The 25681-nt window shown below is 32.5% G+C and overlaps 1 protein-coding gene across 2 annotated transcripts in view; it reads right to left on the reverse strand.

Moving 5' to 3' along the window:
• HDX (highly divergent homeobox) overlaps window positions 1-25681 on the reverse strand; it is a 180922-nt gene that overhangs the window by 87053 nt on the left and 68188 nt on the right. The window contains exon 4 of one of the 2 annotated variants that reach the window (XM_082377176.1): window positions 19314-19367. The exons of the other annotated variant lie outside the window; for it this stretch is intronic. Coding sequence (XP_082233302.1) covers window positions 19314-19367 — 54 coding nt within the window. The remainder of the gene's footprint in view (window positions 1-19313; window positions 19368-25681) is intronic. 2 annotated transcript variants of the gene reach the window in all.

The raw sequence follows: 25681 nt of genomic DNA on the forward strand, positions 1-25681 counted from the left end.
TAGCTGGGCATGCTTGGAGTTTGCCCCAGCTTCTTTGTGAAGGGCATCTCATCCTGCCTACTTATTTCTTCTTTTAGAAATTATACCTTTGCATATATTCAAGACAGAGGATGTAGCTTTTTTTTTTTTTTAATATTTCTATTTTAGTCACAGTTCCCAGGGAACACAGATGTCACTTGGATGATAGCTAGCATGTGAAGAAGGTCTGATTTCCTGTCTTGCCAGTATCACATCACCATTCAGAAGGTCTTCTAGAGATCCCCCTGTGATGGCTGCTCAGGTTCACATTTGGTACTGCCAGCTATTATGTGCTGTCTGAGGAACTTTCTTTGTTGACTAAATTAAATATTGGGAGTCCAATATTTGGGAGTCCTGAAGCAAAGTTCTGGACCTAAAAGGCAAACTGCTGCAGGATCCTTCTGCAATATGGCACTTGGTCATCTGCTCATTGCCACTACTTCTGCTGCTTACTTCCTATAGTTCTTATACATTGGTTGTATTTCTCCATTATTAATTTAGTAATTAATAAAATTAGGAAAAAGTTAAAAAATAAATCAAAATAGGAAGTCCACATCAAAGGATACAAATGAACTTATGTACAAAACAGAAACAGAGTTACAGATGTAGAAAACAAACTTATGGTTACCAGGGTGTAAGCGTGGGGGTGGGGAAGATAAATTGGAAGATTGGGATTGACATATACACATTACTACATATAAAATAGATAACTAATAGGGACCTACTGTATAGCACAGGGAACTCTACTCAATACTCTGTAATGGCCTAATGGGAAAAGAATCTAAAAAAGAGTGGATATATGTATATGTATAACTGATTCACTTTGCTGTACACCTGAAACAAACACAACATTGTAAGTCAACTATACTCCAATAAAAATTTTTAAAAATGTAATTTGAGAGGATCTCTTATTGATACAATAGAATAAACCTGTAGACATCTTGGAATGTTCAGATCTAATAAAACAGCAGCCACTAGGACAGAAAGGAGAATACAGGATCATAGAATTAGACACAAAGGGGGTAAGCATAGTAGTAAATCAGGTAGTTCAGCACTGAGGAAAACTTACATAATTTTTCCTTACATATGTCTCACAATCTTAATCCAGTAGCAGAAAGTGCTGTTAAATTTTTCAGTGTTAAGTACATTTTTGGCATCATATATGGATATTAAGTTATGCACATCCATACTTAATATGCAATTTTAAGACATCGAATGACAGTAACTTTTTGCATAACCTTAAGTGAGAAGAAAAATCAGTGATAAACCTTCCACTAGATGGGAAATTTTGTCAGACAGTCAATTAACATTATTGGGTGTCTACTGCATGATACATAAGCATACAGGTTTACTGTTTATAAGTTTACATTTGCTGTCACTAAAACTCATGTGTCGCTGAGGATTCTGTAATATACATTTGAACCCCAGCAGACTTTTGCCACTTAAATTCTTCTTTTCTTTAATTTCACTGCATTGTACAGGTTCTTTTTTGTTCTTACATTTTTTAAAAAATATTTTTATCTTACTGAACTAAGGTATAACACAGACCTAAAAATGAGAATTATTCTTGTAAAATGTAATTAAACTCCAAAAGGTTTATCAGAAGGTATGACTTTTCAGTCAGGGTTCTTACCTGAGAATGGGAAAGCTTTTGCAATGAGTATAAAACAAATATAATCATAAAAATTAAGATGTTTCATTTGCAGCATGTAAGCGACAGGACATACTTCTTGCCTTAAAGTATGCTATTTAAAAATAACTTATTCATAAAGGCTGATGTTTTGAAAACAGATTAAAACAAAACAAAAACAAGTCCATAAACATTATCTAAAGAATAAGGCCTAATTTAGGGGAAAACTATGTCTTACCAGCCAGGATGTCCCTAACCTACTCAAGTGTGAAAGAATGAAGAACAGAGCTATTCTGAAGACTTGCACAATAGATTAAAAATCCAAATTCATTTGACTGGTGCATTTTTTATTGAATACACTTACTGTTTTTTTAAATTATTTATCTAATTTTTACATGGAGTTGAAATCAATTGATAGCAAGTTAAAGACGACATATATTTTTAACCATGTTTTGAAATTGAAGTATAGTTACTTTACAATATTGTGTTAGTTTCAGGTGTACAGCAAAGTGATTCAGTTATACATATATATATATATATTATTTTTCAGATTCTTTTCCATTATAGGTTATTACAAGATATTAAATATAGTTCCCTGTGCTATATAGTAGGTCATTGTTTTTATCTATTTTTTATTTTTATCTTTATTATTATTAAATTTTTATTTTATATTGGAGTATATTTCATTTACAATTTTTTGTTAGCTTCAGGTGTACAGCAAAGTGATTCAGTTATACATATACATATATCTATTCTTTTTCAAATTCTTTTCCCATTTAGGTTATTACAGAATGTTGAGTAGAGTTCCCTGAGTAGAGTTACAGTAGGTCATTGTTGATTTTCTATTTTATATATGGTAGTGTGTATATATTAATTCAAAACTCCTAATTTATTTCTCTCCCCATACCCTCCCACTGCCCCCTGCGATCCACTTTAATAACCACATGTTTGGAAAACCTTGCTTTTAAATGGGCTTCGATCCATGTTTAGAAACACCAGAATCTAGTAGGTAATGTGGCTAAGCAAAAAGATTTAGTTTCTGAATCTTGACACTTTGAACATGATAGCTAAATAGCATGTATATTAAAAATCCAAATTACAAAGTGCATTTGAATCACTTAGAAACTTTACCTTAAAAAAAGAAAAATAATTCTTAAAATAGTTTTGATAACCAAATTAGGTTGTGACCATTTTGAAAATATGAACAATTATATAAATTTCAAAAGTGGTATATATAAGATAAAAAGATAGCTTTCTTCTCAATTTTGGTCCGTCTTAATCTACCTGTAGAATGATGGCATCACCAATACAGGAAGAAAAGCTTTTGGGAATGCAGACTTACACTAGCAAATGTTTAGAATTAACATGAATGTTTACAGATGACTGAAATTAAGTCACCCAAAGGGAGAAGAGACTTTTCTTAGATGATTTTATAATATCGCACATGAATTTTGAAACCTGATTTCATACATGATAACATAAACCATAAATAGAGAAATCTGCACCCAATCCAGATCTAAAAACAACTTCCAAAATAATGTACATTAGTTTATTGCTTTTTGTGGTAAAATTGAAAAAAACTTATTTCAAGTCTACTGTAATTTTATATTAATATGCATTATATGCAGTTTTCACTGTTAACTTCAGTAATAAGTACTAAAAGTGTTAAAAGTCATCAAGACCATATGTTTGGCTACATTTACCTGCTACTGTTGTTATTATGCTACTGTTGTTATTATTTTGTTAATATTACATTGTGTACCTAGAAGCATCAACCATCCCAATCTCTATTCACACATGCATCTAGTTCTAAAGCATATAGTCCTAGGGAGTCTTAAAATAATCTGCTGTTGATAAGTGTAATAAAAAATTCTATTTTTTCCAGTAAATTGTTAACCTGTGATTGATGTTAACTAAACTTATTGTGGTTAAAATTTCATGCTATATACATATCAAATCATTATGCTGTACATATGCTTCAACATGTATGTATTATGCTTGGATGAATGCAATGTTATATGCCAATTATGTCTCAATAAAACTGGGAAAAATAAAATAAAATATAAATGTCATTAAGGCAATAATTCATATCCAGTTTTACTCTGTCTTATGTTAAATAAACTTTTACAGAAAAAATTTTAAAAAGTTAATTCCTGTTTCCAATATTGTAGTTTAGTATCCTCTGTTGTGCTGCACTTGTAATGGTATAAATTTTTTATCATATTCCAAAAATTTGCTTAGCTTTTAATTATAAGCTACTAGAGGGCACAGATTGAAAGACTTAGCTTTTCTTTGTATAATGCTTAGCATAGATTTAAGAGCATAATTCAGGGGCATGTGGCTCATAGAACTGCAGAGAAAGAGATCTCTAGCAATTCCCCAGTCCAGGCTGGACAATTTCAAAATTATCCAAGATAAATAAGTATTAGTATTCATCTATTGTTATCCAGTGTACAAAAGGAGGATCTATGCAAGTAACCAGGAGATTTTAATTTGTGGCAACTTTTGCAATCCATTGTAATTAAATTCTAAGTAAAAGAATATGTATAACTGATTCACTTTGTTTTAAAGCAGAAATTAACACACCATTGTAAAGCAATCATACTTCAATAAAGATGTTAAAAAAAAAAGAATAAAAGGATTGGCTTAATTATTTTTCATACAAACATCTTCTTGCATAGGAAAATAGTTTAGAGAGGTAGTCAGAAGAAATTCATAACTTTATCATGCTTAACAATAAAGTATTCAAATGGAGACCTGTCTCATAACAAGACTTAAATCTATAATGTGGATAAGTGTTACTGATTAAAGCAGTTAAATGTAGAACTTGAGAAATACTCTTCAATGAATTTAACTTGAAAGGCTGAAATATTGTGCAATACAATGCAGGCATTATGCATATCTCTACAGTCTTCTGAGGAATCGGAAATGGAATCATACAGTGTAAAGCCTTTTCAAATTGTCTGCTTCTCTTAGCAATATATGTTTAAGATTCATCAATGTCTTTGCATGACTTCATAGATCATTCCTTATTATCACTGAATAGTATTCCAATTCTATTCAGTGTACCAGTTTGTTTATCCCTTTGCTTATTGAAGGACATCTTTGTTGCTTCCAGTTTTTGGTGAGTATGAATAAAGCTGCTATAAGCATTTGCATTAAGGATTTGGGTAGAAATAAAATTTCAAATCAGTTGGGTAAATACCTAGGAGCGTGACTGATGGATCATATGGTAAGACTATGTTTAGCTTTGAAAGAAACTGCCAGACTGTCTTCCAAAGTGGTTGTACTATTTTACATTCCCACCATCAATAAATGAGAGTTCCTGTTGCTCCTCATCAGAAATTGCTATCTTAGCATTTTGAATTTAGCCATTCTAATGGATGTATAGCCTTTAACCTAAAACATATACAATCGAAAATCACATGGAATTTTCACACTAAAGACACTGGTACTTTGCAAAGTCATCTTTGTGTGAATTTCTTCCCCAAATAACCTTTAAAATTATAATTTTATATTTGAGCTTAAACATGTGTTTATGATAAAATTTATGCTTGCTTAGAAAATATTCTAAAAAGTCTGGAACTATTTGCTCCAATATGACTTCGGGAAAAATCAAAGTAACTAACTCATTTTATCAATCACCTTAGAATGAACTATTTGCTACTTGCATACAGAAAATGCTAGACTCTGGTCAAGCTCTCCAGTAAATTTGACTCTGAAACATCAAGCGATTGTAATCTAAATAAGCAAATTAAGAAACACTGATAGATAAAATAAGGGTTAAATAGAATGTCCTTTGTACTTTATGTAACACTAAAAAAGGGGTGGGGGACATGGACGAATGTTGTCAAAAGGTACAAACTTCCAGATATAAGATAAATAAGTATTGGAAAGTAATGTACAACCTGATGACTATAGTTAACACTGCTAGATAGTATATTTGAAAGTTGTTAAGAGAGTAGATCCTAACAGTTGTCATCACAAGAAAAAATTTTTTTTCTTGTTTTTTTTGTATCTATATAAGATGATGGATATTGACTAAACTTACTGTGGTAATCATTTCACAATATATATAAGTCAAATCATGCTGCACACTTTAAACTTATAACAGTGATGTATGACAATTATATCTCAGTAAAACTAAAAAGCTGAAACTTCTTTGCTGACATTGAGACAGCCAATTCGAAAACAAAACTGAAAAATAAACAAAAATAAAACTAAAAATTCCAGAAGAATATATTGCAGAATTATCATTTGGGAGCTATAGCACCACCAGAAGAAAATCCAGGTCCCTACTCCATATTAACAAACAACAAAGAGGAATCAGTGCCCGAAAGAGATTTCAAGTTCAAAGTAAGTCCAAAATCAGATTTAGTAAGGATCTTAGTTTTAACTAATTTGGATATATTGCAACAGACTTGACACCAGGTACAGAAATTTGAGTTATCTAATAGCTCAACAGTAAACCACAAAGTATAGGCTTAGTAACCAACTTCTTAAGTAACACTTTTTTGGTATATACAGCCAGATAGCGAATGTCCTTCAACAGACATACACAATGTCTGTAAATTAAGCTCTTTAAATTTAAACTTCATTACAATTAAAAAACAAACCAATATATATGTAGATAGGTAGTTTAAAATGTTTATCATGAAAACATGATATATTAAAGTCTCACAGAAGTTTTATATGACACCCACTCAACAGAAGATGGATGTGTTTTACTAGGTTTACACTTAATACTGTCAGAAAAAAAAAGAGTACACATTAATTTAGAATAGGGAAAAGACAGAAAGGAAAAGACGCTGCGATACTTTAAAGTATCTCTGGGGACTTCCCTGGTGGTGCAGTGGTTAAGAATCCGCCTGCCAATGCTGGGGACTCGTGTTCGAGCCCTGGTCCTGGAAAATCCCACATGCAGCGGAGCAACTAAGCCCATGTGCCACAACTACTGAGCCTGCGCTCTAGATCCCGTGAGCCACAACTACTGAGCCCTCGTGGGCAGCAACGAAGACTCAACACAGCCATAAATAAATAAAAAGAGTTTTATAAAAAAACTAAAGTATCTCTGAATAAATCAGACTGTTAATCTTATTTTTAAAAATTCATAATTCTTATTTTTTGGTTAACCCTGTATAAAGAGAGCCTATCTTAATTAACTGGCAAGTAACTGTTCTAACCACCTAATTCCTGAACAAAAAAAATGGATTAATCTAGTTGTTTCTTACACCATGAAAATTATCTGAATTATAAAAATACTTTTTAAGATATGCACCTTTGTGTTGTTAAAAATATACATAGCTCCTGTGATTCTTATTACATACAATTCCTACTATTTTCCAAATACCAGAGTTGTGTCACACTATAGTATATTTAAGCAATGGTATGAGTCAACAAATTTAGAAACAATCAGCACAGTTTTTGAAAAATCATCAAATTGATTATTGTCCAGTAACTGACTGATTGATTAAGTCAAAATAGCAGATCTAAGGTCCTCAGATAGAGAATACTGTAATGTAATACATTACCCATTCATTTCAACATGCTTACAGGTAAAGGCTCAGAACTTTTTTAAGTATTATAGGTGATAGAAGAGAGGCTTGCTGGGAAGGCTGGATAAACAAACAGAAATTGAAGGCTAAGTGGAATTAAAGACTGAAATGTGTGGCACAAACAGTAAGTGCTATGGAATTTCAGACGAAAGAGAGCTAGTAGGTGGTCACTGGGGAGGATTGTGAGTTGAGGCTTGAGGCATGAGTAACAGTTGACTAGAGAGAGATAATAGAGGAAGTGAGAAAGTGAAAGTGTAGGTGAGGATACCAGCGAACACAATAGATTTGCTCAAGTGACAAAAGGAGACAACAACCTCTACTGAAAAATATATTTAAACAGGCAAGGTAGAACCAGAAAATAGCGAGCTTTAATGCTAGAATAAGTTTTAGTAGATTCCACAAGCAATGAGGAGACACAGTAGCTGCATCAACAGAAGAGGGACATGAAAGAAACTATATAAATGCTAAACAGGATTATAGAAACCAAACTGGGGTAACATATTTCAAATATCACAAGGGAAAGGAATATAACTATGAATTCCAAATCAAAGCAAAGACTGGTATATAATTATTAAATAATGGACAAATAATTCATATATAAGTAATACACTATATTTTTTAAACCGCTACATTTCATAACAATTAAATCTAAAGAAATTCCACAATAGTGTTGCTGAGACTGCAAAAGCAAAATACCTTTTGAGTAATGGAACAGTCAAGTATAAACATGCACACACACTGCAGTAAATATTCTTTCACTGCAATGAGGACTATTTACTACTGCAGTCTGTCCCTCCCACCCCTAAACCCTTGCAATTATCCCTACTCTGCTTCCTTTTTTCTACATAGTACTTAAAATCTTCTGACATACAATTTAATTGCTTATTTTATTTGTTTACCGTATATGTCCCCTGACTACAAAGTGAGCTCCACAAAGGCAAGGATTTTTGTCTGTATGGTTCCTAATATATGTCAAACGCTTACATCAATTCCTGGAACAGAGTAGGAACTTCAAATAAAAATTTGTTAAATGAATAATTGAATAAATGGATGAATATGGGAATTTTATTAAAATGAATTATAATCTATTGCATTCTCAGTTTAAAGAAGCAAGATATAAAGAGTTGTTTATAAATAGGTGAAAAGGAGAAAGCAGGAGGTATCGTGTAAATATTTATATGTTTACCTTTATCTTCTAAGTTTCTTGAATAATTACTTTGATTTGAGTGAGAAGTTGAAAGATGAGGTGTGTGAAGTAGAAAGAATAAGGAGAATTAACTATAACTTGACAGGAGATTTTTTCCTTCATTGAAAGGGCATATCACTTATGTTCTCAATATAGAAGGGTAATTAAATAGGCAGAGAATGAAGCGTACACTTGTTCCACTGTGTTTTGTGTTGTAAAAAAAATCCATCTTTGCATACATATTATATGAAAATTTTAATGGAATAATAATCATTGAATTGAGATTTTACTTGTACTGATTTTACATAAATATGAAGGGAAAAAATTTAGTTTAAAAATTTTGTTTATAGGCAATATTCTAAAAAGAAAAAGAGCTACAAAACAACAAGAATTATAAGATTTTATATCAAACTCCATCTACCAATGATCTATTCTTTTTAGAAAAACTTAATTCCTATCCAGAAATTTAGATGACCAAGGTCATTCAACTTTTAAAAATATAAATATTCACAACGAGTCCAACTTATTTTCCTTAAAGTTCTAAATATCTTACATGAGAAAAATTTCAAACTCTGATAGACCAGACCAGTATCTTCTTTTTTGACATAGTTTTCACATTTTAAGTATGTGTCTACATACAAGTTAGTAACTTTAAAAAGGTCCACCTAAACAGATATGGAAAAAAGAAGAAATGCTTCTTAAGAGTAACATTATGTGAATTAAAAATGTCTTTCCACTATATTTTTATTTGTATTCCATAGTTAGTTGTTGCACATGTACTATGACTTTTTCAGAGACTGTCTGATGACTGCAGTGGCTGATTGATTTGTGATATTGTCCTATTGCTTTCTTATTTTGGAACTATGGATTGAGGGTCTGACAGGCTTTATGTTTTTACAAAAGTATTAGAGAATGCTATTAATCTATTTGGAAAATATATTTTTTCTTCTCTTGGTGCCAACTTAGTTTGAAGCATAAACTATAATCCTTTTTAATAAGCTGGACTCTAATCCCAGAACCATAGTAAACCTAAAAAATACATTCAACTACAACATACACCATTATTGAGCACTTTCAAATTTATTTCATTTAAACCTCAAAATAACCGTGAGCGGTATATATTATTATCTAGATTTTTACAGATTTGGGAATTGATGTCTAGAGCGGTTAAATAATTTGCTTAAGGTTACACAAATAGTAAGCTGTGGGACATGGTTTTAAATCTAAAAAGCCTACAGTATTAACCACAGACTACATGCATACATGGATCCATGAATCCCATGTTCAAGTGACCTTTGTAAATTTAATATTTAAATGACCCCTGCCTAGGTGACTAACTTTTAAAAAATTTCAGATTCTATCTGGTCAGCAGTGTAGGTCCAGCATATGACAGATGGCTTATTGCAACAAATATGACTCATACAAAAATAATTACTAAGCTACAGACTGTGGCCAAGATAAACAAGGTTCATATTCTCATGGAGTTTAAAATCTGGTTGTGGAAAAAAACCACAAGCAAACAGATAAATGTGCTACTTTGGGTTAATGTTTTGTGCAAGAAGAAAATTAAATAGAGTAGTAGGATAAAGAGCAACTTGGGCTAGAGAGGAGTTTTTAGATAGAGTGATAAAAGAAAACCTCTCCCAAAAGAGGTGACATTTGAGCTGTGCCCTGAATAGTGAGATACATATACTACATACATAAATACATATCTATATAAAATATCTATATACAGTTATATCTCTAGACATAGGTGTTATTAAAAAGTTCACAGAGCTTCACTTTTACATGTTCAAGATATGAGACAATTACACCAAAATTAATAACAAAGTAGGCTAAACAAATGGCCATTAAATAATACTCTCTTACTGCTATCATGCATTCATGAGCATTTTACAAGTTTAGTTTAGTGTTTAGATTTATGGTTTTAACTCAGAAGGTTTCCTTCCTACTTATCAAACTAAACTATTGATTTACAAATTTATTTCATTTGAAACTAAGTAAGAAAAAAACACTCAAATTAAAAATTTTAGAGGCATGTAATGGGTCATTTCTCAACAGTGTTTCTATCATTATTTTTTACAATTATTTTTATTTTATTGTTGTAAGGACACTTAAGATGAGATCTAAATGTAGTTTTGTAATATATTTTGAAAAGTGGAAGTGTAAGGCCTTCAAGTCTGTCCTTTTTAACACTGTTTTGGCTGAGTCTTTTGTGGTTCCACATGAATTTTAGAATATTTTTTCCTACTTCTGTAAAAAGTGCCATTGACATTTTGACAGGGATTGCACTGAATCTGTAGATTATTTTGGGTAGTAGGAACATTTTAACATTAAGTCTTCCAATCCATGAACATGGGATGTTTTTTCATTTGTTTGTGTCTTTAATTTCTTCATTAATGTTTTGTAGTTTTCAGTGTACAGGCATATCTCGTTTCACTGCACTTCACTTTATTGCACTTTGTGGATACTGGTTTTTTTGTTTGTTTGTTTGTTTGTTTTACAAATAGACGGTTTGTAGAAACCCTGCATCGAGCAAGTCTATTGGTGCCATTTTTCCAACAGCATTTGCCCATTTCAAGTCTCTGTGTCACATTTCAGTAATTCTCACAATATTTTAAACTCCTTCATTATTATTATATTTATTATAGTGTGATAAGTAATCCTTGATGTTACTATTGTGAAAAGATTACAACTCGCTGAAGGCTCAGATGATGGTTAGCTATTTTTAGCAATAAAGTGTTTTTAATTAAGGTATGTCCATTGTTTTTTTAGACATAATGCTAGTGCACAGTTAATAGACTACAGCATAGCATAAACATAACTTTTATATGCACTGGGAAACCAAAAATTTGTGTGCCTCACTTTATTGCAATATTTGCTTTATTGTGGTATTCTGGAACCGAACCCAAAATATTTCTGAGGCATGCCTGTACATCTTTTACCTCCTTAGTTAGGTTTATTCCTAAGTATTTTATTCTTTTTGATGCTATTGCAAATGGGATTATTTCCCCAATTTCTTTTTCAGATAGTTCATTGTTAGTGTATAGAAACACAGCAGATTTTTGTATCCTGCAACCTTACTGAATTCAGTCATTAGTCTTAACGGGGTCTTTTGTAGAGTTATTTATGGTTTTCTGTGTATAAGATCATGTCATCTGCAAAGGGAGATCATTTTACTTTTTCCTTTCCAATTTGGATGCCTTTTATTTCATCTTGCCTAACTGCTCTGGCTAGGACTTCCAGTACTATGTTGAATAGAAGTGGTAAGAGTGAGCATCCTTGCCTTGTTCCTGATCTTAGAGGAAAGCTTTCTATTTTTCCCCCTTGAGTATGGTGTTAGTTTTTGGCTCTTCATATATGAGCTTTATCATATTGAGGTCCTATCCTTCTATTCCTAGTTTGCTGAGGGTTTTTATCATGAAATGGAGTTGAATTTTATCAAATGCTTTTTCTGCATCTATTGAGATGATCATGTGAGTATCCTATGTTATTTTAATATATTGCATTACATTAATTGATTTTCACATGTTGAAACATCCTTGCATCCCTGGGATACATCCAACTTGGTCATGATGTATGATCTTTTTAACATGTTGTTGAATTCAGTTTTCTAGTATATGTTCAAGGATTTTTGCATCTACATTCATCAGGAATATTGGTTTGTAGTTTTCTTATAGTGTTTTTTTTTTTTAAGTTTTTAAAATTTAATTAATAAATTAATTAATTTATTTTTGGCCATATTGGGTCTTCCTTGCTGCGTGTGGACTTTCTCTAGTTGCAGCGAGTGGGGGCTACTCTTCGTTGCGGTGCACGGGCTTCTCATTGTGATGTTTTCTCTTGTTCCAGAGCACAGGCTCTAGGCATGCAGGCTTCAGTAGTTGTGGCATGCAGGCTTCAGTAGTTGTGGTATGTGGGCTCAGTAGTTGTGGCTTGCAGGCTCTAGATTGCAGGCTCAGTAGTTTTGGTGAATAGGCTTAGTTGCTCTACAGCATGTAGGATCTTCCCAGACCAGGGCTTGAACCCGTGTCCCCTGCATTGGCAGGCGGATTCCTAACCACTGTACCACCAGGGAAGTCCCTTTTATAGTGTTTCTGGCTTTGGTATCATGGTAATGCTAGCCCCTAAAAATGAGTTTGGGTGTGTTATCTCCTTTGTTTCTGTAGCTCCCAGAGGTTTAGTATATGCTGTGTCTCATCAGGACTCTGAGACAAGTGAGATAGAAGCCAGTTCTTCAGATAGCACCTGGAAAAGTTAGGATATTGGATGTTTGGTACATGTCTTTCCCTACTCAGGAAGAAGCTGTGCGCTGAGGGTTTCCTCCCAATTGTATGGTTCTGTGCCAGGGGTGGGGACTATGATGAGAAGGTATCTCCAATTTTCTTACCAGTTTAACGTGGCTAGTTTCATATTTGCCCTGAGTGCAGGAGCCTCTAACTTGTGTCTTGATTTCTCACAAAAGGAACTGAACTGTATATTGCTGTTGAATTGGGATGTCATGTAGCGAAGGAGAATCTTGCTGACACCATTCCCATTATTTTTTTAAAGAGAGTAAAACTAGAGTTTCAAAGGTTTAGTTTAATATTATTTTATGTGACTCTTATTAAGGCTCTTTTTTTCTGAGGGGAATGCATTGTATTTTTGGTGGTTTTAAATTGTATTACATGTTTAAAACATGGTGCTCTCATGCTTTCACTGGATTTCTTAGAAATCCTGAAATTACGTTACTAGCAGAATTGAAAATATATTTCAATTAACCTAAGTGAGTAGATCACTAAGTACCAATCTGTATTTTTTAAGTTCTCCTTTCTGCTGAAAGTCACAATATGAGAAAATATTTTAAGAAATCTTAGTGTATAGATAGAAGTGACAGAAAATTAGAGAGGATTTAATTGAAATTGTAAATAAATCATGTAGCTTCCATCGACCTGTAGCCTTTTGGGAAAAAAGTCATTTAAAAAGTTTGGTGGAATTAATTTTCACAATATGGCTCAGTTACTGCTAGACAATGGAGTCTGATCAGTGTACCACTAACCACTAGAACCAGGACAGTGTTTCACAACCTTGGCTCATCATAAGAATCACTGGGCCATTTATTAAGAATACTATTTCCAGGTTTTCCTCTAGAGCTTCTGATTCAGTATATCTTGGGTAGTATCCAGACATTTATTTTTAACAGGTCACCATTACCCCCAACGTACAAACTCCAATGATTCTTATGATCAGGCAAGGTTGGGAAACACATACTGACTGGACGGATCTTCACGTTACTGACTGCTTTCTCCAGGCTTTCCCTTCATTCCAGGGGCTGAAGAGAATAGAGTTGCCATTAGAATCCACTTGCAATGACTTACTCAAAAGGTTATACTTCCATTTCTTTCCAAAACTGACTGAAACAGATAATTAACTACATTCATCCTTCCACTTTCCTTTTAGTCAGACCCTGTTGCAGGCACGTTGAGACTCCAAAGAAATCTAAAAAAAAAAAGGCTTTCTTACTCAAAAACCAAACAAAATGAAAAACAAAAAGCTGAGGACTTCTGCTGTAAACAAACAGTAGCTTTTCCCCTTTCCTGATGCTACTATGAGGCAAAATACTAAAGATAGTGGAACTACAAGTCATAAAAGACTTGAGTTCTAATCCAAATTCAATCATTTACTAGATATGCAGTCTTTTCAAGTAACTTAACCATCTTGAATTTAGCTTTTTCATCTATTAAGTCTAAATAGAAACGCCTGCCCTATCTACCTCTCTACATTTTTACAAGGATTAGAATGAGATAATCTAAGTAATATGACTTTGAACGATAAAATACTATACATATGCTAATATTACTTTTACTATTGAAAAGCCACAACCTAATGTGAGTAGTATTAACATATAAATAGTTTGTTATAATAAGAACAATCAGAACCATTTGTAGTCTTCAAAAGTCAAAAAGACACTAACCAGATTTTAAAAATTCTATAGTAAGTCCCTAATTTATATAGACTTATTTTGATTCCACAAGTGGCAGCATACACTCATACGGTCTGGTTATACAAAAAACTAAAACAAATGAAAATTCCTAATTTCTTCTGTATTGGTAATTACACTACATTTTCTCAGTTCCAAATGCACTCTTCTATAGCATGTTTTTGATGGGACTCTGCAAAGTATATTTCTGCTTACCAAATGTCTTTGAATGAGATTCTGACAATAGAGAGCAGTAGAAGGAGACTGGAAGGCTGAAGAAGAGAAGATGGTCCTTCCTGTTTTGCTTCCTATTCCTATCAGTATCACCCAAGGGACAACCCTTCATCCTGACATTGGTTGTTGGTAATAGTCACAGTTGGTTCCTGATTTTCTACACTACCAGAATCAACCTCATTGTGCCCCCTAGAGGTACCAGCATTAGCTGGCAGTGTACCAAACTCAGAAATGAGTCCCATCTCAGCAAACCTCTCCTCTAATTTTGTAGTTTCTGAAAATACAAACTTCTCTTTGTTTTCCTAGCCCAAGGGGTAATAGTTACCTTCCTGAATTTAACACTCTTGTTGCTTCACAGTTTCCTTTTTGCTTTTTAAAATCCTCTAAAACCTGTCTAAATAATTTATCATATTAAATTCTTCTGGCGAGTTTTCTGTTTTCCTGCTTGGACACTTATTGATACTAACTATCCATTTAACAATCAGTTTCACAAAGATGACTTTTCAGGATGGTGTGCATGGACAGTAACTGTAATATGAATAGAATGTTAAACACAGTGTGCATAATGATGTCAAGATATATACTAGTGAGATAGAAAAAAAAAAAAGCAGCCACCGTCATCCAAAATTTAACTGATGTTCAGAGCTAGACTACAATATTATTACATGCTGGCCTGACACTCACAGTCAGGCTATTTTGTTCTCTTGTTGAACACATTGTTTAATTTCACAGACTACCATCTAAAACAAGATTACTCAGAGACTATCATAAGATGAAACAAAACAAGGCTTCTTCATAATTTTGCCTCAACAGACAAAACCAAGTTTGCAATGCCACACGCAAAATACCCTATCACAGAATTGCTCCCACTTTCTCACAGCATCCAATCTAGAACAAATCCTCACTTCCTTATACCCTCCCTTAAATCACCCAACCAAAGCCCAAATCCTCCAGTAAGTTATTTCTAACATCTTCTTACTGTGATGTGTCATGGTTCTACATGGTATGTGTTCTCCTTTGCTGCAACAAGTAATAAACACAACTTATTTAACTACTGGTTTTTTCTTAGTGGGTTTGACTGAGGGACATTGACACTGGTAAAATTTTCCTTGGAAGTGGGTGAGAGAATTTTCAGAGGCAATGGTTATATTCCATTGTGTGTATAAAGTGTGCTTCCAGAAGAAGCTAGAAAGTGACCAACATGGGCGTTTGTCACAATGGCATTTTATATCTGATTATGTAATTATTTCATGAATACCTCTCTTCTTATTAAATCTAGGTCATTAGCTCCATGAGAGCAGGGAAAACATCTGTTTTTTCTCACCATTGTATCCCTAAGACCAAGCACAATATCTGGCACATTGTGGACCTGTGTAGTACAATAGAAATACAATATGAGACACATACGTGGGCTTACATTTTCTAGTAGCAACATTAAAAAAATGAAAAACAGATGGTAAAATTAATTTTAATAGTATACTTTAACATAATATATTCAAAATTTTATTTAAACATGTAATTAGTATAAAAATTGAGATTTTTACATATTATTTTTACTGTACAAAATCTTTGAAATCATGTGTATTTTACATTTATAGTACATGTCAGTTTGAATGTTAAATTTTCATCATACAAACTTGATCTATATGTAAATTTCATAAGATTTATAGTTGAAAAAGAAGATTCAAATACCTAGGTTTTCTAATAACTGAATTGTTATATTTTTAAAGCTTTATTGAGGTATAATTAACAAAAACTAAACTACACATATTTAAATTATACAATTTGATGTTTTGATATATGTATATGCTCAAGAAACAATCTTGGACAAACATACCCATCATCCCTAAAAGTTTCCTAATGCTCCCTTTCAATCAGTTTGCCCTACCTTTTGCCCTCCTGCCTTACCATGCAACCACTGATCTGCTTCTTGTTTGCATTTTCAATAATTTTATACAGATGGAAGCATACAGTATGTACTCTTTTTTTTTCATCTGGTTTCTTTCACTCAGGCTGATTATTTTGAGATTCATTCATGTTGATGTGTGCATCAATAGCTCATATTTTTAATGTTGAGTACTATTTCCCTATACGAACAAAAAATTTGTTTATCCATTCACCTGTTAATGAACATTTAGTTTGTTTCTAATTTTAGGCTATTATAAATAAAGCTGCTATAAACATTCATGTACAAATCTTTGTATGGATATGTGCTATCACTCCTCTTGGGTAAATACTTAGAATAGCTGGGTCATAGGGTAGGTGTATGTTTAGCTTTTTAAGAAACTGCCAAACTGTTTTCCAGAGTGGTTGTACCATTTCACATTCCCACCATCAACGTTTGATTGTTCCTTTATCTCCATATCTTTGCCAATATTTGTTGTCAGTTTTATAGTATTATATTTTCGATTCCTTCACATCCTTACCAAAACTTGGTATGATTAAAAAAATTTAGCTATTATAATGGGTGGTCATATTGTGGTTTAAATTTACATTTATCTTATGACTAATGGTGTTGAGCACCTTTACATGCTCTTATTGGCTATCTCCATATCTTCTTTGGTGAAGTGTCTTTCAAATATTTTGCCCATTTTTTATTGGGTTGTGTTCCCTTATTATTGAATTTTGAGAATTCTTTCTGTATCCTGGACAAAGGTCCTTTATCAGCTGTACCATTTGTAATTATTTTCTCCCTATCTGTGGTTTGTCTTTCATTCTCTTAATGGTATCTCTTTATAAAAACAACTTTACTACAGTATTATGTTTACATAATATAAACAGATTTTCAACTGTAAATCTTATGAAATTTACATATAGATCAAGTTTGTATGATGAAAATTTAACATTCAAACTGACATGTACTATAAATGTAAAATACACATGATTTCAAAGATTTTGTAAAGTAAAAATAATATGTAAAAATCTCAATTTTTATACTAATTACATGTTTAAATAAAATTTTGAATATGTTGAGTTAAAGTATACAGTTCAATGATTTTTAGTAACTTCACTTAGTGGTGAAAACATCAGCATATATCAGTTTTAGAACATTGTAATCTCTGTAATATATCTCTCATATCTATTTCCAGATGTTCCACATTCCTATCCCCAACCTCAGGCAACTACTGATCTATTTCCTGTCTCTATGAATTTGTATTTGTCTTTGGACATTTCATATAAATAGAAACATATAATATGTGGTCTCTTGTGTCTAGCTTCTGTCACAGTGCATAATCTTTTTGAGGTTCATCTATGATGCACCATGTCTCACTAGTTAATTCCTTTTTATTACTGAATTGTATTACATTGTATGGATATACTGTACTTTGTCTATCCATTTACAAGTTGATGGGCTTTTAGGTTGCTTCCAATTTTTGGTTATTATTAAGGATGTTACATCAACTGCTGAACATATGCATGCAATCCTACATGTAGAAGTGTTTTTGTTTCTCTTTGGCGGATACTGATGAGTGGAATTGCTGGGTTGTATGGTAGTTTATGTTTGACATTTTCAGAAACTACCAAACTGTTTTCCAAAGTGGCTGTGCCATTTTACGTTCTCACCATCAATGTATGATTGTTCCTTTATCTTCATATCTTTGCCAATATTTGTTATTGTAGAGACTGTGAAATACCTTATTTTGGGTTTAATAGGCATTTCCTGAATGATGTATGATTTTGAGCATCTGCTCATGTATTTATTAAAAATTCATGTATCTGCTTTGTTGAAATATCTGTTCATATCTTTTGTCCATTTTATGATCAGATTGTTTTTCTTTGTAAGAGTTTTTTGTATATTCTGGTTACAAGTCTTTTAATGGATAAGTGATTTGTAAGTATTTCCTTCTAGGCTGTTGCTTGCCTTTTCATTTTCTTCATGGTCTTTTGAAGTGCTAAAGTTTTGAATTTTGTTGAGATCCAATTTATCCATTTTTAAATTTTATGCACTATACTTTGTTGAACAGACTATCTTTCTCCTCTGCAATGAACTGTCATAACATCTTTGTATAAAATCAATTGACTATAAATATAACAACTTATTTCTGCACTCTCAATTCTGTTCCATTGTTCCAAAGCTATCTACCATACAATAACTTGAGCTATCTTTCTAAAAGTCTACTCATGTCTTTTTTTTACTTTTGAAATCCTTTAATAGTTTCCCTTCTAAGGAAAAGTTACATCAAAATCTCCTGCATGTTAAAATGCAGACCAACTGAATGAGCTTCTTTGAGAAAACACAATTTTAATGAAATTCTGTTATATTAATATTTTAAGAACCATAACAGTTGTAGCAGAAAGCCAGAAAATAGTATTGTTAAAATATTAGTTACTTATCATTTCTAAATACTGAAATACACAAATAATAAATAGTAATGTAAATTATTTAACTTTGATTGAGATGTTTATATCAATCAATTCTATGATCAAATTAACTGGGCTTATTAGATGTAGAAAAATTATGATATTTTATGAAATACCTTTAAATTTTTTTTTTTTTAAACTACAAAAACCTGCTCAAAGATTATACAATGTGCTGATTACTGCATTTTATTTAAGGTTACCTTTTTAGTATATATAAATATTATAATCTCAAAATATGTCCTTTGAGATTAATTAACTTATTGAAGTTCAGTTTTGCCAACTTTACAAATATCATAACAACTTTCTCAATGGCATTCTTACTAACGAGACAGGGGGAAACCCATTTGCTGCTTTAAATGAAAGATTACTTACTGCTCTTTTTCTAGAACACCCTGTAATCCAAGGCACAGTAAGGTTTCCTGAAATCTGTGGAAACAACAAATGGAATCTCAGTAAGGTATGCATTGACACTATTGGAATGCTGATCAACACCAAAGAATTCATACAAGATGTCAAGATAGGTCTGCATTCAGAGCATATCTCCCATGTGGACAATGCTGTTACCTTATTGAAAGCAAGAGATTTAAAAAGCATTCCTTTGTGGGAAAATTCAAGAAGTAGTGCAGTTCCTCTGAAAATTCAAGAAAATTTTGAAGACATTTTTTGGGCCTGGAAGTACCCGGTTTGGAAGGTTTGGAAATCTATGGACAAGAAAATTATTATAATAAAAATGCAGTGTTCTGTGGAATAAATGTTACAATAATTAAATAATTAACTATAGTCATCATACTGTATATTAGCTCTCTAGGTTTATTCATCTTACATAACTGCAAATCCCTTTTTAGGTAGAAACTACTAAGGTGAATAGCTAGTAACACCTTATTACATCAGCATTGCCGCTCAAGGAGATAGATGCTACTCTCATAGGATTCTGGGGAGTGTTTAAAGAGACCAAGGTGTTTCTGTGAGCTATGGTTCAGGTTAGTCTGGACTTAACCATACCTTTTCCTGGGACACACAAGAATTAGGGAGTACTCCAAACTCTCCCCTTGCCCTCTCCTTCCCTTCCAAATATGTGTTTCCTGAGAGACCGACAAGTCAAATCAACCTTGCTAAGTGGTAGTGGTGGTGGGAATGTGGTATGCAATCAAACATTTATTGGTTTTGATAAATTATATTCAGTGATGGCCAATTAATTTGTATTATGCTTACTGATAAGAAGTGATGATCAGTCAAAGTAAATAGTAGAGTAATATCCTCAATTATTCAAATTTCAGGTAAAAGAATACTGTCCCTGGCCACCAGACCTGCCATTTTACTTTGAGTTCAAAATGCATCAATATGCTAGGGACAGGCTAAAAATTATATAAACTCCAAATAATAGTTGTAAGGAAAAATTTTACTAAAGTTAAAATCCCATTACGGTAAAATGACAATTAACTAGAATCCTTGAGGGTCATGAGAAGGTTTGAATAATTGATTTTTTTAAATGGTGAACAAGAGTGAAAAGAAAATTTCTACAGAAAAATTCTTTAAAAAGTATACTTTCTTGTCCTCCCACTAATACTTGGTATATGATACAATGTTTGCAGAGTAAATTGATTGCTAGTCGCAATGAAGGAGGTAAATCTGCTAAAATAATCACATAATATACTCTTGAAAGAATAGAGATATCCAACTATTTTGGAATATTTGTGCACATACTTCCATCTATTAGTGAGGATATTTTAAAACTGATTATGTAAAGTTGCTAGAGAAAACATGTTAAACCAAATAAATTGCAACCCCCCCTATAAACTACTAATAAAAAGTTAATATGAAACCATAAAAATGATACACATAATAAACATGGTAACTGAATTTCTTTAAACATGGACCTTATACATTTTAAGACTATAAAATGTGGTTTCTTGATTAAGTCAGTTGTATGTAACCAAGAAAATGGAAAACTCCTATAAGCACCTTAACATACAAATATTATAAATTCCATGTGATTTGGGAAGAGATGAAGTTTCATTTTTTTGTTTTATAATTCTGTGGCACCAGTTACATGATACTCAAATGCTATATTCAACTACCCTCTATTATTTACTTTAAATCTATCTTTCAGTTCCTTATGTTTCTGCTAAAACTTAAGAATGGCCAAGCATAGTAGCTAAATTTGTAGGCTTTTTTGAATCATAGTACTGTACAAATGTTTCCCTCAAATTTGGAACGTTTTCTTCCAAGCAAGAGTGATGACAAGGTTTCTCCCTCACCAGAAGCTATAAAATACAGTATTTCAAATGAGTCGGAAAATATACTTCTCATTTAAGTGATATTTAAGTTCCAAACACACTTTTCAACACCCTGGTTTGGAAAATTGCAAAATGAATCTACAATAAAAGACTAATTTAACAAATATATTAGAATTTACATATCCAAATGAGTACTTTGTGTTTCAAAATAAAAATCTTTGGAAGTTATAAAGTCATTACAATGATGTTGCTATTGTTGAAAGCACTTTGGGAACTTTTCTTTTGGAGCTGTTAGTTCATGACTCACCCAGATATTCTGTCTCATTCATATTCTCTTTGTTTTAACTGAAAATATAACAGCTCAGATTGAACATCCATATTATTCACTAAACGTGTCTCAGAATGAATTCTATTTTCCAAAATCAAATTTTCCCTGAAATGATGAAGATTTGTCACCACTGAAAGCATTTAAAAGAATCCCACAGGTCCTTAAAGCAATTGTAAAAGAACTTCAGAAACTTTTTGACAAATTGAACATTATTGAAATAAGTATAGATAACTTTCCAAGGTAACTAATTTGAATTCTCTTCAAATATTTATCAGGCATCTCTGTACTAGGTGCTGTTTTAGGTGCTACAGGAAATAAAAAGGTGGGTAAAACATAATTTCCTGGAGGGCAAGAACTATGATCTTAGAGGGAAAGATAAGACAGGTACATGAATGGCTGTAATACAAAGATAAATATGATAAGTGCCACAAGGGAGGTACAATAGGAGTTAAAGACACGGCAAAGTTACATCAACTTGAGGATTTATATCTCAGCTGAACCTTAAAAGATGAGCAGAATCTTGATAGAAATAAAAGAGCATTCCAGGGGTAAAGAATGGCATGAATACTGTGGAATAAAAGGATAGGGTGTGTTTGGGAATGGTGAATTCAGCTAGAACTAGAAAGGGAGTTAGGGTCTTTGTGGAGGCCATGAATGCCAAGGTACATTTATATCTAATTCTGTAGAAAATGGGGAGTCATTGAAAGTTTTTAAGCAGATGAGTTATATGGTCAGAATTGTACTTTTATACATTAGGATGATTAATGTGACTAAATGTGTATAGTGAATTGAATAAGTATGGAAACTTTCACAATAATTTAGGCAAGAGGTAATCTAGGCTTGGAACTAGGTTAGAGGAGGTAGGAGTTGAGAAGAGAAATATAAAACATATTTCTAAAGAAAGGTCTTGTGCATGAGATAGAAGATAACTAGACAGTCAGGAGATTACTGGAATAGTCTTTTTATGGCCATCATAAAACTGCCTCCACAAATGGCTGTCCTGCTCAAACTAATGGAGAGTTGCAGAGTCACAACTTTGAATGTGAATGCAAGGAAGTGCCTAATGTTGGAAATCTGCTTCTCTTGGCTAAGAGTGGATACACTAAAGTATGTAACACACTAATTTGGATGTAAACTGGAGTCACATCATATGGATAGTTAAGATTTGTGAATCCAGCTATAACACTTACCTTTCTCATGGAAAATTATACTTAAAATAGATACCGTATATCAGAATATTAATTATACATTTTATACACACATTATTATACATGGTTATACATTCACAGTAAAGCATGCATATAGTTACTTTTGTGGATGATTTAAGGAATTTTTAAAACAAATTTTACTATATTTTATACGATTTAGACCCTACATATGACTCTGTTGTAATATTTTTTCTAGACTATGAGATTCTTAAGGGCAAAGTATCATGTTTAAAACAATTTAGTCTAATTATTTTTATATAGTAACACAGAGAATATACACAAAAAAGCATTTGTTTGATTTCAAAAATCTTTCTGTTAGAAAGACAATTCTACACATATCATAGGTATTATATTTTTTAAAACTTCAGAGCAGTTCATGGGTCTAACAAAGCTCCTATCTGAAATATACTATATTTTATATAAGCCAGGAAAATTAAGTATATTATTAATTAGCATACGCTTAAAGAGAATTTGATTATCTGAAACACTCAGACAATAACCATGTCTCTCAGCAAAGTTCATCAGTAAGTAATTCATAAATTAATGTTTTAGCTTTCCATCAGTTGTTTCGGTATCAGTTGAGCATTAAAACCTATCAAACCTATCAAGCATTCTGCTTTAATCAGCAGGGCTTCCTAGATGTCTTTCAATTATGAGTTATAGAGCATAGAGGACACTGCTGGGCGTGTGGTAGGCAATCAATAAATATATGCTGATTGAATGATTGAATTAACTTGTGCCTTTATTATTAACTAGCTTCACTTGCCATAATTCAACAAAGGTCAAGAGTGGAAATATACAAGAGACCATTATATAGGGTAGGCAGTTGGGAGGAAGGGAGTAAGTTGTTTCTGGTTGAGAACAATGTGTTCTGGAGCAAAGAAGAAAAGTACTGGCTTATTTAAAAATATTTCCCCCTCTTCTCTCTACCAAGTCTAGAAAAGCTTTCAGAAACTAAATAAGCTTACAACTGAAATTTTAATATTACAACTTTTGGCTAAGGGACTAACACCCTTTTTTAAGCATATGGATTGTTCTTCTATTAAGTCACATGAAATTAGAAAAGTTTACTAGCCCGACAAATTCTTGCAATTGACAACCAAGATGCTATTTGTTTTTTTCTATATAATTTTACTAGTTAAAAATTCATAAATCTTAAGAGATTAAGATCAGGGAAACTGGAATTCTAGGACATTTCAATGGAATTATAAAAAGTACACATACATGGCATAACAAGCCTGATTTCACCATACTGATTCTAGAGATACTGGCTGTTAAAAATAATGGAAGGATATAAGTAAAATAATATAAATTATTATGTGGAATGATTAAGTTCTGATGCCAAGGACCTGGGGAGTTTACAAGTACAAATCTGGATCCCCTGAAATTATACTCTCAAAAATATTTTAAGATATTATCTCAATGCTACTCATGTAAAAAAAATTGAGAAAATATAAAAATTCTTTACTAACTTTAGAAAATAAAGTGTCAAATGTTAGCTTTAAGTTCTACATATATTTTTACAACTGAAATTAAATGTTTTATTACATGTATACTCAGAGATCAGTTCCTTAAAAAACAGCAAAAGATTTATAGCTCTTATCAGGCTACAGTCCTTGCTGGGATGGACTAGCATTCTTAACATGAATCACGGTTTCATGTCTTTATTTTTGCACATGGATCCTTGTTGAACCAAAACATAGGCATTTAAAAGAAATCAAACACCCTGGTTGTTTGTTGCACTAACACTATATGTACTGATACACTTACTCTGTAATTTAAACAACAAACAGCAGAGACAGCAGCAAGATGAAAGACTAAGCAGACCTAGAGTCTCATCCCTCTTCCCTGGAAACATCAAGTTAAAAACTAGAGACTGACAAGAATAACATCATGGTAGAAATTAGTCAAAGATTTTACAGCAACCAAGCAAATAAACAACCAAGAAAAAGCCATACTAAAAATGTAGGAAATTTCACAGCATTTTAAAAAGTGTCACACTCTCTTCCTTGTGTAGCATGACATGGATCAGGGAAAGTGTTGGCTTTGTCACCAGTCCCCTTATGTGAACCAAAGAGAACAGAGTAGACAGAACTTACAACATTCTAACCTGGCTTTGGGCTGCTTGAGAGATTCATCTCTTTAGCTCCAAACTTGGAGCTCACATAGCCAAAAGTGGCATGACTCAGATCTCAGGCTAGGAGAAGTAGCAGGAAGCATCAGGCAAGACTCAAGAAAATGGCAAGAAGACTATAGACCCTCATACACCTGGAGAAAGAGATTACTGATTGATGAATATACTAGACCATCTAAGGGTCTAGGATAAGCAAGAACGAGAATCTTCAGGAAATAAAGATATTTAAAAGTAGCTGTGTACAGAGGGGGATCAGTACAAAACATGCACACAAGACCAGGGGAGACACATGCCCAGCAAAGGCCTACAAAGACCTTAAGCCTTTACACCAGTCTAATTAGTGAAGGTCTTCAACTATGCAGACCCAGACTGCAAAGACTGGGAGAGGTGTTGTTTTATTCAAATGCCCAATTAAAAAAAAAAATCACAAAATATACAGAGAAATAGGAAAACATCAGCCATTCAAAAGAACAAAATAAATGTCCAGAAAATGTCCCTGAAGAAAATGAACATTGGATTTACTACACAAATACTTTAAAACAATTACATTAAATCTGCTCAAAGAACTAAAGAAAAACATAAAGAAATAAAAGAAATAAGGGTGACAATATATGTACAAAATGAGAATATCAGCAGAAATAGAGATTATAAAAGGAACCAAACAGAAATTTTAGAGCTGAAAATACTATAACTGAATGGAAAAATTCACTGAAGGAGTTCAACAGAAGACAAAAGAGGTGGAAGAAAGGATCAGTGAACTTGAAAAGAGGTCATTTCATATTATGAAGCTTGAGGAGCAAAAAAGGAAAAATAATTCTTATCAATAAAAATGT

Source organism: Balaenoptera borealis (assembly GCF_965194805.1).
Source record: "Balaenoptera borealis genome assembly, chromosome: X".
In the NCBI taxonomy this organism is placed as follows: Eukaryota; Metazoa; Chordata; class Mammalia; order Artiodactyla; family Balaenopteridae; genus Balaenoptera; species Balaenoptera borealis.